Source organism: Panthera pardus, unplaced genomic scaffold (assembly GCF_024362965.1).
Source record: "Panthera pardus isolate Hobbes unplaced genomic scaffold, ASM2436296v1 HiC_scaffold_25, whole genome shotgun sequence".
NCBI classification, from domain to species: Eukaryota; Metazoa; Chordata; class Mammalia; order Carnivora; family Felidae; genus Panthera; species Panthera pardus.
In genome coordinates this window covers 62,729,556-62,744,584 of record NW_026526821.1, presented here as the reverse complement: position 1 = coordinate 62,744,584, position 15,029 = coordinate 62,729,556, and the positions used below count along the sequence as shown (strand labels likewise).

The 15,029-nt window shown below is 39.8% G+C and overlaps 1 protein-coding gene across 6 annotated transcripts in view; it reads left to right on the top strand.

Annotated features, from left to right (window-relative positions):
• The window catches only part of THADA (THADA armadillo repeat containing), a 324,964-nt gene that overhangs the window by 138,707 nt on the left and 171,228 nt on the right, over window positions 1-15,029 (top strand). For all 6 annotated transcript variants that reach the window (XM_053890646.1, XM_053890645.1, XM_019465008.2 and 3 more), the window contains 2 exons: window positions 3,226-3,315; window positions 4,846-4,977. In XM_053890646.1, coding sequence (XP_053746621.1) covers window positions 3,226-3,315; window positions 4,846-4,977 — 222 coding nt within the window. The remainder of the gene's footprint in view (window positions 1-3,225; window positions 3,316-4,845; window positions 4,978-15,029) is intronic.

Here is a 15,029-nt window from a genome sequence, read left to right as displayed (position 1 = left end):
CCGAAGTCGGCCGCTCAACCGACTGAGCCACCCAGGCGCCCCCAACATTGTGCCAATCTTAATTTGTCCATTTCTTGTCCTGAGAAGGAGGTCACAGACATTGTGTCATTTTTTTTCCTGTAAATACTTCAGGATGCATGACTGATGCTTAAAAAGAAATACCACCATACTATTATCACATCTGACAAAGTTAATAATTCCTTGATCTTCAACTTTTGCTAATTGTCTTAGAAATGTCTTTTTATGGGGTGCCTGAGTGGCTCAGTTGGTTAAGCAGCCGACTTCAGCTCAGGTCATGATCTCACAGTCCATGAGTTCGAGCCACACATCAGGCTCTGTGCTGCCAGCTCTAAGCGTGGAGTCTGCTTCAGATTCTGTCTCCCTCTCTCTCTACCCTTACCCCAACTCACGTTCTGTCTCTCTCTCTCTCTCTCAAAAGTAAATAAACATTAAAAAAAATTAAAAGAAAAAAAAGAGAAATGTCTTTTTATAATTGGTTTGCTAGAATCAGGATCCAAACAAAGGCCACTAGTTGTGTTTAGTCTTTTTTTGGCCTCAAAAGTCAGCTAAGTCTCTTAGTCTCTTTTATTCCATAATGTTTGATACTACTCCTCTGTCAAAAGTGTTTTGTACATGTGTTATTTTGTGTTTTTATTTGTGCTTTTTTTTCTTTTTTTGGTGTAAAAATTTTAAAAACTATTAACTGATGCAGTTGAATATATAAATTTTTCCTTCTAGTTGATGCTTTTGGGTCTTGTTTAATAAATTTTATTCTCTACAGTTTTCTTAATGGGTTTGGCAGTTTTACCTTTTAAGTTTTGAATTCTCAAGGATTTAATTCTGTATGTAGTGGGAGGTTGGGATCCAGTTTTAATCTTGTCTGTGTGGATACTTGGTTGTCAGAGCCCTAGTGATCTCTTACAGTACCACCGTCTGTGGCACCAGCCCTTTCAGAAGTCAAGTTCTCGTGCATATGTGTGTCTGCTCCCGTGCTCTCGATTCTGATTTTGGGCCTACTCGTCACCACAGTGTCCTGATCACTAAAGTTTTATAATATTTCTCACTACTTGGTTAGGTGAGTCCTCCCTCCTTGCTCTTCAAGATTATCTTTGCAACCACTGGCCCTTGATGCATCTATATACATTTTAAAACCTGCTTGTCCAGTTATACACATACACATGCACAATTATTATTTTTATTGGAATTACATTGAATTTGGTGAGAATTTCCTCCTTATAATATTGAATCTTTTTTTAAAAAAAAATATTGAATCTTCTTGTTCATGAACTTGGTGCATCTATCCTATTTAAGGCCTGTATCTTTTCTTACGGCATCTCCCTATTAAAATTATGATACACCAATGTAGAAGAAAAAGAATTTTGCACCTGAAACTAGTGTAACATTGTATGTCAACTATAAAAAAAAATAAATCTGAAAAAGAGAAAAAGAGAATCTGCCTGTACCTCACACCATACACAAAAATTAATTTAAGATGGATCATGGACCTCAAGATAAAAGCTAAAAGTATAAAACGTTTAGAGGAAAACGGAGTATCTTTGTGATATTGGGATAGGCAAAGATTCCTTAAGCCATAGAAAGCATGAATCATAAAAGAAAAAAATTGATTCAGTTATTGGTCTGAAAACTTCTACTCATCAAAAGACTTTATTAAAATAATTTGGCAAGCCACAAACTAAGAAAAAGTACATGCAATGCACTTGTATGGCAAAAGAAACGAGCATCTAAAAATAGACAAAAATCTTGGATACTTGACAAAAGACCATATCAATAGCCAAAGCACATAAAGAGTGTTCAGTATCATCATTAGTCATCAAGGAAATGTAAGTCAAAGTCTCAGGGATATTCCACTATATACCGGCTAGGATGGCTAACGTGAAAAAAAAGAAAGACAACAGCAAAAGTTGGAAAGGATATAGAGCCATTAGATCTCTTGCTTATTGTTGATGGGAATATAAAATGCTATAATTATTTTGGAAAACTGTCAGTTTCCTAGAATGTTAGATATGCTGAAATTTTATTTTCAGATATTTATTGAAGGGAAATGAAAACAGATGTTGACAAAAACCTTGTATAGGAATGTTCCTAGCAGTTTTATTCATAATAGCCTACAAATGGAAACAGCCCATTTCTGTTGAGAGGAGAATTGGTAAACAAACCTGTATATTCATACAACGGAATACTACTCAACAAAAAAAGAATCATACTATTGTTGCATCAAATACCATGGATAAACTTTATGCTGACTGAAAAAGGCCTCAGACGCAAAAAACTTAGGTTATGTATTACTACATTTATACGAAATTCTAGAATAGACAAAACCAAATTGTAATAGAAATCAAATCATTGGTTGTTTTGGGTATTGAGAGTTGACTGGGAGGGGCACAAGCTAACTTTCTGAGATGATGGAAATTTTATGAGTCTTCATAGGAGTGTGGGTTACATGAGTATAAGCATTTGTGAAACCCGATTGAATGATCTTGTCAGAATTCAAGAGTATAAAGATGGAAAGGTAATCCTCACAGGAGTCAGCTGGGATTGGGTATCCAGAACCATACACGCCAAGTCTGTGCTTCTGATACCCATACTCCGGACCAGTGGTTTTCAACTGGGGACCATTTTGCCCCTCAGGATACATTTCACATTGTCCAAAGACATTTCTGATTGTCATAACTGGGCGGGGGTGAGGCGGTATTGTATTACTGGTATTTGGTGGGTAGAAGCCATGGAGGCTGCTAAACATGCTACCGTCACATGATAGTACCCCACAACAAAAAATTGTCTGGTCCAAAATGTCACCAGTGCCAGCTTGGAGAAACCTGTTCTAGATCTGTCCTTATTATGGAAGCCAAGTCAACCTCAGTCAACCAGATGTTGACTCTATTCATAGTCCACATCAGTTGTGGAAACAGCATTTGCACAAATTACCTATTTCTTCCCCAACAGAATTTAATATCAAATATTTGTGAATATACATAATCTTAAATTTTGAGAGAAAAGTCCATGTGTTAAGAGCACTTCCAAAATCAAAATTAAATGTTTTGTTTGATTGTTAAATTCTTAAGGTAAGGTTTTGTTCTTAACTTTTGTTTCATTAAATATTCACGTGAATGATCTTGGTTATCTTTCTTTAAATAGAATAAAAAAGCTTTATCATTAAATCAGAGGAAATAAATGATAGTAATTTTTTTTTTCTTCCCTCTACAGAATGACAGGAAGCGAATTTTTTTCTCGTTTCCCAGAACTCTATCCTTTTCTTCTCCAGCAGTTGGAAGCTGTAGCTAATACTGTGGACAGGTAAGAGAATAGGGTGGGACACAGTAAGATCAAGGAAGTGAATTACTTCATTCATCAAGATTTTTTTCCCTCCAGGCAACAGTTTTTAATCCCCTCCTTCCTTGTAACACAGATGGATTTTTTAAAACTACTTCTTTATTACATCATGTTGCCAGATTCTCTACAGTACTCCTGTACCTGAAAAGTTGTATAAAATCCTGTTTTTATACTATATTTTATATTTTTAAAATCCTGTTTTATATTGTCTTATCAAATGTAATACTGTTTTTTCAGGAACCAGCTTCTTAGAAGCACATGGTGATTTCTTCTAGAAATCATTTTCTTCCCATGATATTTAAAAATCTATGTGTTTACAAATGGCCAATAAACACATGGAAAGATGCTCAGCATCACTGGTTATCTGGGAAATGCAAACCAAAACCTCAGTGAGATCCCCCTTCACACGGGGCAGGATGGTACTATCAAAAAGGGGGGTGGGGTGCCTGGGTGGCTCAGTTAGTTAAGTGTCCGACTTTGGCTTGGGTCATGATCTCACGGTTGGTGGGTTCAAGCCCCACATCGGGCTCTGTGCTGACAGCTCAGAGCCTGGAGCCTGCTTCAGATTCTGTCTCCCTCTCTCTCTGCCCCTCCCCTGCTCGTGCTCTCCCTTTCTCTCTCTCTTTCTCTCTCTCTCAAGATAAATAAATAAACTTAAAAATTAAAAAAAAAAGTTAAAAAAAATAAAAATCTGTGTGTTTACGTACTGAGTTTGCTGTCACAAACACCTGCCATTTTTTTCTTACTGGCCTGCTACAGTTGACCATTGTGACCTTAAGCAAATAGCTGACTAATCTGGTCGCCTGTGATCAGAAATGGTACCAGCCCACCTGAGCAAAGGTGGCCAGTGACCCTGGAAACATAAAATAAAGCCATTCAGAGGGCTTCCAGTCCGATCAGGGCAGATAGCAAAGTTTACCATTGTGCTTTCAATCACATTCTGTACTGATGGTGGAATTGTTAGAATGGACATCTTAGAACATGGGCTTTTTTATTCTTCTAGCAGTGTTGGCACTTGATATGAATTCATACTAATTATCCGTAATGGGAAAGCAAAGTAACATCAATGAATTTTACTTCTGTTTATGATACATTTCCTCACATGAGTAATTTGTACAGACAGGCTTTTCTGGCCCTAGTAAGTGACTGTTCAAGCTTTCATAAGTACATTTGGCTGTTGAACGTTTCACATTGCATATTCTGGAACAGCCACCTCTCTACTGTATGAACAGCTCAAATCAAAACACAGACGCAAATTAACAGTTAGCTTTGAGAAGAGTCGTGTGCAAAAGCCCAAACCATGGCTTTGCCAGTAGCTCTTCCTTATTTGCACATTAGGAAAACATGAGGTAAACGGAGGGAAAAGAATGAAAGCTATCTTCTGATCATAGAGAGTCTCACTTGATGTTCAGAATTATTTAATGAGAAAAATGTTTGAAGAAAGTACTGCACCTCTTAAATTTTAAATATTTCATGTACAATAATTTTTTTCAGTGATGCAGGAGAACTAAACCGTCATCCAAGCATGTTTCTCTTACTGCTGGTGTTGGGGAGACTCTACCCTTCCCCGATGGACGGCACCTATTCCACTCTCAGCATGGCACCTTTCATTCCCTTCATTATGAGGTAGCATGTGTTTCCTGGAAATAATGGGGTGGGTATGGGGGCCTTATGGGGTATTATAACTTGTTCTTATTTCAGAAACTATAGTTTTGTTTTTTTTTTTTACTTTGGTGGGGGGGGGGGTCTTGTCAAAGCAGGGGCCTGAGAGTTATTGCCATTGCCCCCAGGTGGTCTCCAACGTTTCAGAGGAAGGTACCTCTGTCTTGGGTGCAGAAGCCCATATCCACTGTTTAAGTAATGTTTCCTTGGCACTCTGCTTGCTAACGGATGTGATCGGAGATACTCGCTTTTGAAAACCATAGCCTGGGTATTTGCAGTAAGCCCTGTGTTAAGCCTGGCCAGCATGGGGCAGGCTCCGTCCCGGTGTTATATCCCCTGTTCAGGTGTTGAAGAGAACATTTGTCTCTTCACTCCAGAGGAGTTTGCTAGTGGGTGCGAGGGGTAGCATCTAGAGGGCAGTGCTGCGTGGCACAAATTCATTTCCTGCTCAACTTCTCTTTCAAGCTTGGGGCACCTGAGAAAGAGCCATGCATGTGGATTATACATGGAATCAGATGACAGCAGGCTTTCCTACTTCTAGAGCCTATTACCCCTTTCTCTGTTAGAGTTTTTGAGGCATTGCCAACTTCTTATCACCTTTTTCATTTTCGATCAAAGGCATCAAGAAATAGGCTTCCAAAAAAGTATTGAAATTTTCTTATGAAACATTTCAGAAACACAGTCATATTACTTAGCTTTTACCTTTCTGTTTGCCTCTTGATAAAATAACACTTTCATTTTTATTTATCTACCAAAATGGAAATAGACTTAGAGCTGAATGGTAAGATACACCAAACTCAGGAGAATGTGTTTATTATTTATGTGGCATCCTGGGTTCCACTTCCTGGTTTCACAGAGCTGACTGATGCATTCTAATGTGAGAAACCATTAAACACGAGATGCTGGCATACGATTGCTGTAGCCATTTGTTTGCGCCAAGCTCTGGCTGTGGCTGTGTTGTTATCTCTGATCACAGAGATGACTCACTCAGATTGGTTTTTGTTTCCTGATACACAAAGTTACCAGTCTCTTGGATCCAGCATTTTGGTGATTCATTTTAGGAATTTGGGTCGTAAATTTTTTACTTTCAGGAGCATTTAAAAATTGTACTTTCACACATAACTGGAAAGAACTGAAAAATGTTTCAGCAGGTTGATGGGGCAGGGGAGAAAGGCACATGGTCAGAATCACAGCATCCATTAGAAACAAAGACGTGCCTTAGAACTTTGTCATCCTGTGTTGAGGACATTCAATTTATGGAAGCTCATCACTAACCAGTGTTATGTGTTGCATCCTAGAAACCAGAAATTACTACTTTGAAAGTATCCTTCCTGCTATTTGTTAGTATAATCAGTATATTTCAGTATATTTATTAGTATAATCAGAATGCTCATCTTATTATATTCCAAGCACTTATTATATAACAAAGATAACATTAATATAGATTATTTAAATATTGCCATAAAACCAGTGTCCTCAGTGTATCATTTTTAATTTATTTTTATTTCTGTTAAGTTTATTTTGAGAGAGAGGGTGGGGAGGGCAGAGGAAGAGAGAGAATCCTAAGCAGGCTCCATGCTTTCAGCAGAGAACCCGACATGGGGCTCGAACTCACTAACCGATAGATCATGACCTGAGCTGAAATTAAGAGTCAGACGCTTGACTGACTGAACCACCCAGGAGCCCTAATGTATCGTTTTTTTAAACTCAAAAGGCACAAAGTATCCATTTTACTGCCCTTCCAGGGAAAATGCTTTGGTCAGTAGTTGCTTTCTACCCAAATAAAGATTCATAGAGTGCCACCAAATAGAATGAGTGCCACAATTGATTCCTTAGAGAATCAATAGGCTCTGATTTATTGAATGAATGTCCATTTGTGGTATAGAGCAGTTTTCTCAAACATTAAGAGGTAACCTATCACTTAGGAATCTCATAAATTCTGGTTCACTAGGTCTGGAATGGGGGCCGAGGGTCTGCCTTTCAAACAGACTTCCAGGTAATGTTGATGCTGTTGGTCTATAGATCACGCTTTGAGTACCAAGATTAAATTTGGGATATTAAACATTATCAGAACCCCTCCCCCACCCCTGCACACACAATTTTAATAAATTAGACAGTAGTCGGCTCATACTTGGTACTTGATTAGGCTATTCAGAAGGTTTATGAGAAGTAGATTTTGACCCAGGAATGCAGAAAACAAGCAAAAGAGTATTCTGAACAGAGAGGTTAGCAGGAAGTACACCAACGTCTGTTGAACCTTGACTATTTGCCAGGCACCGAACTGGGCGTTTTGCTTACAATGACTCTGAGAGGAGGTGTTATCACCCCCACTTTCCTGTTGAGGAAATTGAGGTTCAGAGAGCAAGTCAGGTACAGAGCTAGATAAGAACCCAAGAACATAGGGTTGTCAAGAGTGTTGGGTGTACTCTTTCTATTACACCAAAATAACCAGCTCCCTTTTGTGTAGCCAAGAGTAGTGGCTACACTGAGTAAGTGATTGGGCAATTAGGAGGGAGGAGGAGCAGTTAGGAGGGAGGAGGAGGGAGGAAGCTCTGGAGTTGGTGGATCTGAGTGTAGGCTGTTTTTAGAATGTAGAAGTCATGTCCCCACTAGCACTGGTGAGGATGGCTTGATCAGATGCAGCCTTTCTCTCAGGCTCACACCTGCAAGATCATTGCCAGAGGTAGCAGAGTTGGTCTGTGACCAGGTATGGAGAAGCTGGCTTAACTTTCTTGACCATCTTTTGTGATAAAGTGGAAGGATCCTAGACTTGGAGTTCAGTCAAAACTCCAGTTTGGGGTTTCATCAACCTAGTACAGGGGCAACCCCATGCTACCCTAAAATGTTCACAATCACTCTGGGCAGATGAGCCAAAAACAGATTTTTAGCAAATAGTGAACTTAGGGGTGCCTGGGTGGCTCAGCTGGTTAAGTGTCCAACTTCAGCTCGGGTCATGATCTCACGGTTCGTGAGTTTGGACCCCCATTGGGCTCTGTGCTGACAGCTCAGAGCCTGGAGCCTGCTTTGGATTCTGTGTCTCCCTCTCTCTCTGCCCCTCTACTGCTCACTCTGTCTCTCAAAAATGAATAAACGCTAAAAAATTTTTTTTAATAAATAAAAAATACTGAATTTGATAAAAGTGTACACATTTGATTTAAATTACTTCTGAGAAAATTATTCATGAAGGAAGTGAAAGATTGCCTATTATTTTAGGCAATATTTGCAGTTCTAGTGATGGTAAAGAGTGGCCTATTTTGACTTGGGATAATAGCTGAAAAGATGGATGTATGCATGAGTGGATAGGCAGTGCTTTATTTTTGTAACATTGCCGGTGTTAATTTATGTACTTGGAAGAGTCTAATCAGGCTCTTGGCTAGTTTGCGTTTAGTGAAATAGAAATTCTTCAGCTAGTAGGAGTACCACAAAGGTTGCTCTGACCATGCTAAAGTGAGTTGCACAATAAGAAGATTAAAAGCCCCAGTGACAGCTTATTTCCCTTTGACTTATGTATACATACCTGCCATTTCCTTCCTCTCTGTAAGATGTCTGTAGGTATTGTTTGTATTTTTGTCCCTTTTCCCACATTTGGGAGTATAAGCTTATATCTGCTGATCTGCTTTGTTGACTTAAACCTTAGAAGTTCTGATTTGGGTTTTCCAAAGTGATGCCTGTTACATAAGTTATGCTTGTTGCATCATCTTGGAAGAGAAATGATAATGCTAATCACAATGTTTTGTTTACAAGTTTGTTTGTTTTTTTAACCCAGGATATTTTATGTGTCTGCTGCTGTGCTGGGTGCAGATTCACAACCCTTTACCTTGCAAATATGATGCCTTCCATTTAAGACCATTCACCCTTTAGTTCAAATACCACAGAGCAGAGTGACTCATACTTTAAAGGGGACCCTGACTGGCTCCCCGAATATGTCCTGCTTGTCTAGGGCTTTCTACAGACCAGAATATCTCTGTATGTGTACCTTTGAATTCCCTTTCACAAAGGAGTTTCAAGTTTGAATTGAAAAGCTATAGGAAACTGAGTATGCCCCAAACCTAGACCACAGTGTGGAGTCCTGAACAGAGCAAAGGCCCTGGATTTTAGAGACCTGGTTCTGTCTGAGTTCTGCCACTGACTGACCAGCTGCAACACTTGGACAAGGATCTCTCCTCTCTCTGGAGCCATGTGTACCTGTGTGTGTGAGGGTGTCCACTGAGACAGAGAGCCCCTTCTATTGCTGACAACACATCTCAGCATTGGATTAATACCCATGATAGATACCCCTTCACTGCCTTTTATTCATTCTTCTGGGTGCTTTCAAAAGGATCTGCAACACCCCCCCCCCCCCCCCCCAATTTGGGGTTCATTTTCATTGTGAAGGACTTTCAATATGTCTTTCCTCCAGTCATTTCACCTTAGATAACTTTTCAGGGAAATATGCCATTCTTTTCTCTGAAGAATATTGAGGTGCAAATAACAATACAATCTTAAATACATGGCAGTGGAAATCACCTATAGGGACCTGTGCTGACTTCTGTAGTTGAGATATTTAAAAACCCAGCCAACAGTAAAAAAATTGGAAAATACATGTTTTATACATTTAAAAAATATTTCATGAGACCTTTGGATTGTACCAGTCTTAAAAAGGGAAGAAGGGTGGTAGGAGTTACAAATACTAAGAGTTAGGCCTTTTAAGCCTGTGATATTGAGAAATAATATTGACCCTTGTTTTCTGGTCTTTGAAAGTTACATAATTCAAGGATTACCATGTTACTCCTTGCCCATGTTACGGAGTTGAAGAAACTTGTTTTCCTTGGTGTAGAGTTGGGGTTTTTGCAGTAGACAATAGATGGCCTCTACCTTCATTTGTGATTGTAATACTGGGAACTCCCCTTCGAGGCTGGAGGCACATTTCTATCTCCTCTGTCTTCCCAGGATCCTTGTAGATAAGTAGAGGGCTGACTTTGCCTTACAGAGAGATAAACAGGCAGAGGGCTGCTAAAACACTGCTGGAAAGGAAGACCTGCCCTCCTCCCTTTTTGTTCACTTCAAGCCTGGCTCATCTCTCCCTCTGAATGGCTATAGCATTTGTTCCTTAAACCTCTTATCCTAGTATTCATCATTATTGTATCATCACATAATTTGTATGCTCAGTGCTTATTCTCTCCAAGTATATCTTAACCTCTTTCCATGTAGAAGCCACTCTGGGTTTTTTGGTTTGTTTTTGTTCCTTGGTACCTTTCTCTGCCTCGCCCAGGTTTGGGCACAGAGACTGAATTATTAACCTAGAAATGAGAGTAATTGTAAATTGAGACATTTTGTGTCTTAGCAGATCTGTGTATCTGTGAAATACTTAGGGACTCCTAGTCCTCCAGTATTGGAGCCACATTTCATATCTCACTGGTTAATGGTTTTGTAGAAAGGAAGGTCTGCTGGGTCTTGTGTTTTACCTGGCCTTTGAGGAGTCTGTAGGAGCTCTGACATTTACTTTTATTTTGCTTCACCTCTCTGACCCTCTGTTTCCTTATGTATCAGATTAAAGTATTAGATATTGTGTAGGTCCACTCCTGCCTCATGGGCCTGTGACCTGAGGCCTTCCTGGCCTCTGAAGCCCTTTTCCCTGACTGCTATCTGGCAAACTGCTCTGGAGACCCACCTGCTGCAGGGTTTAGCACTTAACAAGAGGAGACTGGATTGGTAAGAATGGAAGAAGGAGGGTGATGTTGTGTTTTTTTGTTTTTGGCTGTTTTGTTTTGTTTTTGCTGAAAGTCATAGATCTATAAAAACGCCTTCCCGATTATTATGGCATGAATAAGAAGGCCCTTGTGTGCCTCAGGCTGTCAATCTATATAATGGGGATAATACTACTTACAAAATAGCAGATAAAAGTCCCTTTGGTTTGCTTTTTAAGAAAAATTCTATAAAGAGGAAGGGGTTGATGGTGATAGAAAGAGGGTCGACTTTTTAAACTTCTGCTTTGGCTTGTCCCAACCAGTAAACTGGAAGGAAGGCCCTGTAGCTAGATGCAGGGGAGCAGATTAAAAAAGAGTGCACTGTCGTCCTGTTGATGGCAAATTCCTGGACCCAGGTAACTTATAGCCTCGGGTACTTATGAGCCTAGATCCATGTCAGTAATTTGGGTGAAATGTGGGATGGGAATATTCTGCTGGGAGCTTGCAGAAGGATTTTTAAAAGACAAGGGGAAAGGCATACTTTATCAGTGACCAAACAGTTGTATTGATATTGATTGTTTTAGACTGAGTCATTCAATGTATTACTTGCAAGACCTTTACACTTTGTTTGCTGAGGTCAAGTAAGGATTCCCTAAGAATAAGTCATGTCTGAGTCAGCTCACTGTTTTGATGGGATTGCCAGTCCGATAGATGAAGGCAATGTTGCTTTATTCAACATTTGAATTACTTACTTAAACGAACACAGACTAGGTCACATGCTTATCAGGTTTGTATATAACATAAATATAAGTAGTGATAGAATCAAAATTCAAAATAGTCTTTAAGCATGGGCGTAATGCAAACTCAGGCTAGTGGCCATTACTTCTATGTGGCTGGGGAAGAAGGGGATAAACTTGAGGAAGTGTATACTAGGAGCTTCAATTTTATTTGTGGTGTGTTCTTAAGGTAGGTTCTGGGCAAGTGGTTGATTGTCATAGTATTCTGTATACTTATTTTGTATTTGATATGTCTGACATTGTTCCTAATTTAAAAACAAGATTCAAAAGAGTCTTGAAAGACTGGATCGATAGGCTGAGATGATCAAGATGACATTTAGTAGAGATAGGTATCATATTCTGATTTTCTAAAGAAAAGCCAATGTTGTGTACCTACAGGATGAGAGCTGTCTGGCTCCCTAGCAGTTTTTATGAAAACATCTTGGGGAGTAGGCTTTCCTGGTGAGCCCTGAGGAAGCAGTTGCTGCTTCCAGATAGTGGAAACTGTAGTCCCCCTGAATTCTTCTGGTCAGATTAAACCTACATCCTTGTGCCTATTGTGTTGTTGTGCTCTGGGCTTCCCATTTTAGGAGGGTCACTGATAAACTAATATTTATCCAGAGGAGGTGACCAAGATGAGGAGGAAGCTTAACATCTGGAAATAGTTAGACTGGAAAAGACTTAGAGGCAACATGGTAATGGTCTTTACACACTTGAGAGGCGGCCATATGGCAGAAGGCACATAATTTCTTTCTTGTGCTCCCAATGGGAAAGTAAGAGATAGATTTCAGATTTTAACATAAAGAAGAATTTTGTGAAAGTTAGCATTCTCCATCAAGAGAGTGAACAGATTTCCATAATGCTGAGCTGCTGGTCATTGAAAGCATTCAAGAAAAACTGATCCCTTGTTGGGCTTTCTGTAGTACATCTGAGATGACCAGCAGGGCATCTTTTTGAGATGTTTTATTTCAGATCAGCTGAACAGCTCAGGTTGTTGGGGTGCCATTCTTGTCATGGCCCACAAGGTCACAGTGGTCTACTCCTATAGGGTGCCCTCCAGCAGCTAATTCACTTAAATTTAGCTTCTAAGTAACTTCTATAACTTTGTTCTCGATAGTTCTGAAAACATTTTTTTGGCCTATGGGATGTTATGTCTGAAAAGCATTCCTTATTAATTTAATTATCTTTTTTGTGGTTGCTATATTTTTCTCCATTCCAGATGTTGGCCTAAACCACATTTGTTTTCTGACAAGTACAAGGAACATCTGAGTCTTTGAGAAGAGTCAGAGATGCTTTTCTGAGAAGTGATTAAAATAGATAACTCTTTGTTGCCCAAACTTCCTGAAGGATCTTCTTTGAACAGAGATGCCTATAGAGAGAACACAAGCGTCCTCAAGCCTAGCCCATTACAAGAGGAGACAACTGAGAATAGGTCTTTGCTGGTGCTGTTAATGGAGAGCTTGTTCCCACCTGGCCAGCCTGGAGGTCCAGCAGAACTCCACCCCTCCCGTGGTTACTGCTAAATTCCACGAGCCTTAGAGATTGGGCTTAAAGGTCAGAAATGTCCCTATACCATCCTGATCTGCCAGCAATGGAGGCATGAAAGGAAGGGAACTGCCATCCTATCAGTGTGTGGAAACTCTGACCTCTGGTTTTACTAATGTGACCCTGATACCAGTTCCAGCTTTGGGCAAGATGTCAAAGTGCAGATGTTCAGTTCCCCTGGGGGGGGGGGGGGGTTCTGGCTTTTCCATTTTCCCCTCTGCCTCTAAGCCAAACCTGTGCTCACTTCTTCCTTTCATACAGATATGTTAAAGACCCAAGTCTTTAACTTCCTTGGGACTCTTTGTTGTATTATAGAGGCATACATTTTTAAATAAAGCAATGACCATTGGTTTTGGAGTTTTAGGCCTTATACAGGAGAGGACCTCCCCTTAAACAGGGGAGGACCTAAAAGCAGAGACTGGAAGGTTGTTTCCTAATGCTGGTTAATTCACACTTCATGCAGCTACCTGCTCCATCTCCTTTTTACCTTCGCCCTGTCTACCTAGTGCTTCATGTGGAGTACTGTGCTCATGGCCTTCTGAACTTCTGAATTCTACCCAGGGGTAGCTGAGCTTCAGCATGTGAAATCAAATCATGTTTCCTGTATTGTGTAGCTTTTCTTGCAAAGAGTACTGGCATAAAAGGATACTCTGTCATCTGTCACTGATTTTTATCTCTTAATTCCTAGAGAGGGGCCTGGCCAACTTCATCTCTGGTGCCAGATCTCTTTAAGACCATTTTCTAAATATGTTTTTGAGCAAAAGGAATGAGGAATTCACCTCTCACGGAATGCATTGACAAAGCAAGCTGAAAAAACAAAACTTGTAGAGACCAGCTTTTCTTCGGTGTTATCTGCTACTTCAACAGGCCAATTCAGGTCATGTTAGAACAAGTGATTTGATCTGCAAACAGCTTCATTCTTAGGTGAAATATTTGATAATGATGATAATCCATGGCCTATTGCTGCCATTCACTCTAAAAGTTAGAATCCAATCAGTTAATAGATTAACAAAGTAGTTGTTAAATATCCATTGCATACCTAGCTAGCGTTAGGTCTCTGGTAAGATGCAAAGTAAAGGAAGAAAGCATTCATCCTTGAAGAACTTATGGCCTAGCTAGTGAGATAAAACCCATGTTTCTGCACCTGACATAGTGAATTTTAACCATTGAATTATGTGACAGATACACTAAGGGCCAAGGGCCAGTAAATAAGGGGAAGAGTGCCAGTGTTCTTGGAGAAGTTCAGGAGGCTCTCCCAAGTAGCAAGGCAGGAAAAGAAGGGAATTCAGTTTTCTTTCTCGAGGGCTTTCAGAAATCTCCCATGGTGATTAGCAGCTCATGCAAAACGAGAGAAAAGCCATGCTGTCTACCATGTAGACTGTTGGATCTAACAAGAGAAAGATTGCGGTAGAGAGTTTTATGATTCATAACTTGGAAGTCATTGTAAGGAGCCTTGCTTCCACTTGAATCAAGGATGACCCAGGAAATTCAGAAAATAAATGCTTTGCTGCTTAACAAGGGACACCGATGGTAGAGAATCTTGGCTAATTTCAATAAAGGACAGTATTTGCTCCGAGGTATACATTTAAGGCATATGGAAATAATAACTAGTAGGAGGAAAACTCTTACAAATATAGTAACATTTAAATTTCAAAATATTTTATTAATGTCTTTCCCTAAGGAGCTTTTATTTCCTTAGTCTTAATTATTTTCTCAAGACTTGTAGCCAAGGTGCTCAGCAGGCATTCTTAATGCTGAACTGAAGGATTTGACAATAGCAAGTCCCAAATGCTGACTGATGTGCAGTCATCTTATCCTACATGGTAGGGAGTGTTTTAAGATAAAAAATGTAGGTCTTTCTCTTTAGGCAGCAAATACAAATTAGGGAATAGAGTAGGGAAGGCAAAGATGAATTATAGTAGGCTTAAAATGACCCAGCATGTTTGGGATATCTTTCCCTGACTGGCACAGTTTTCTTCCTCCCTCTCCTCTGGGCCTTGACCCTTCCCAGTCTATTTATAATCTAGTT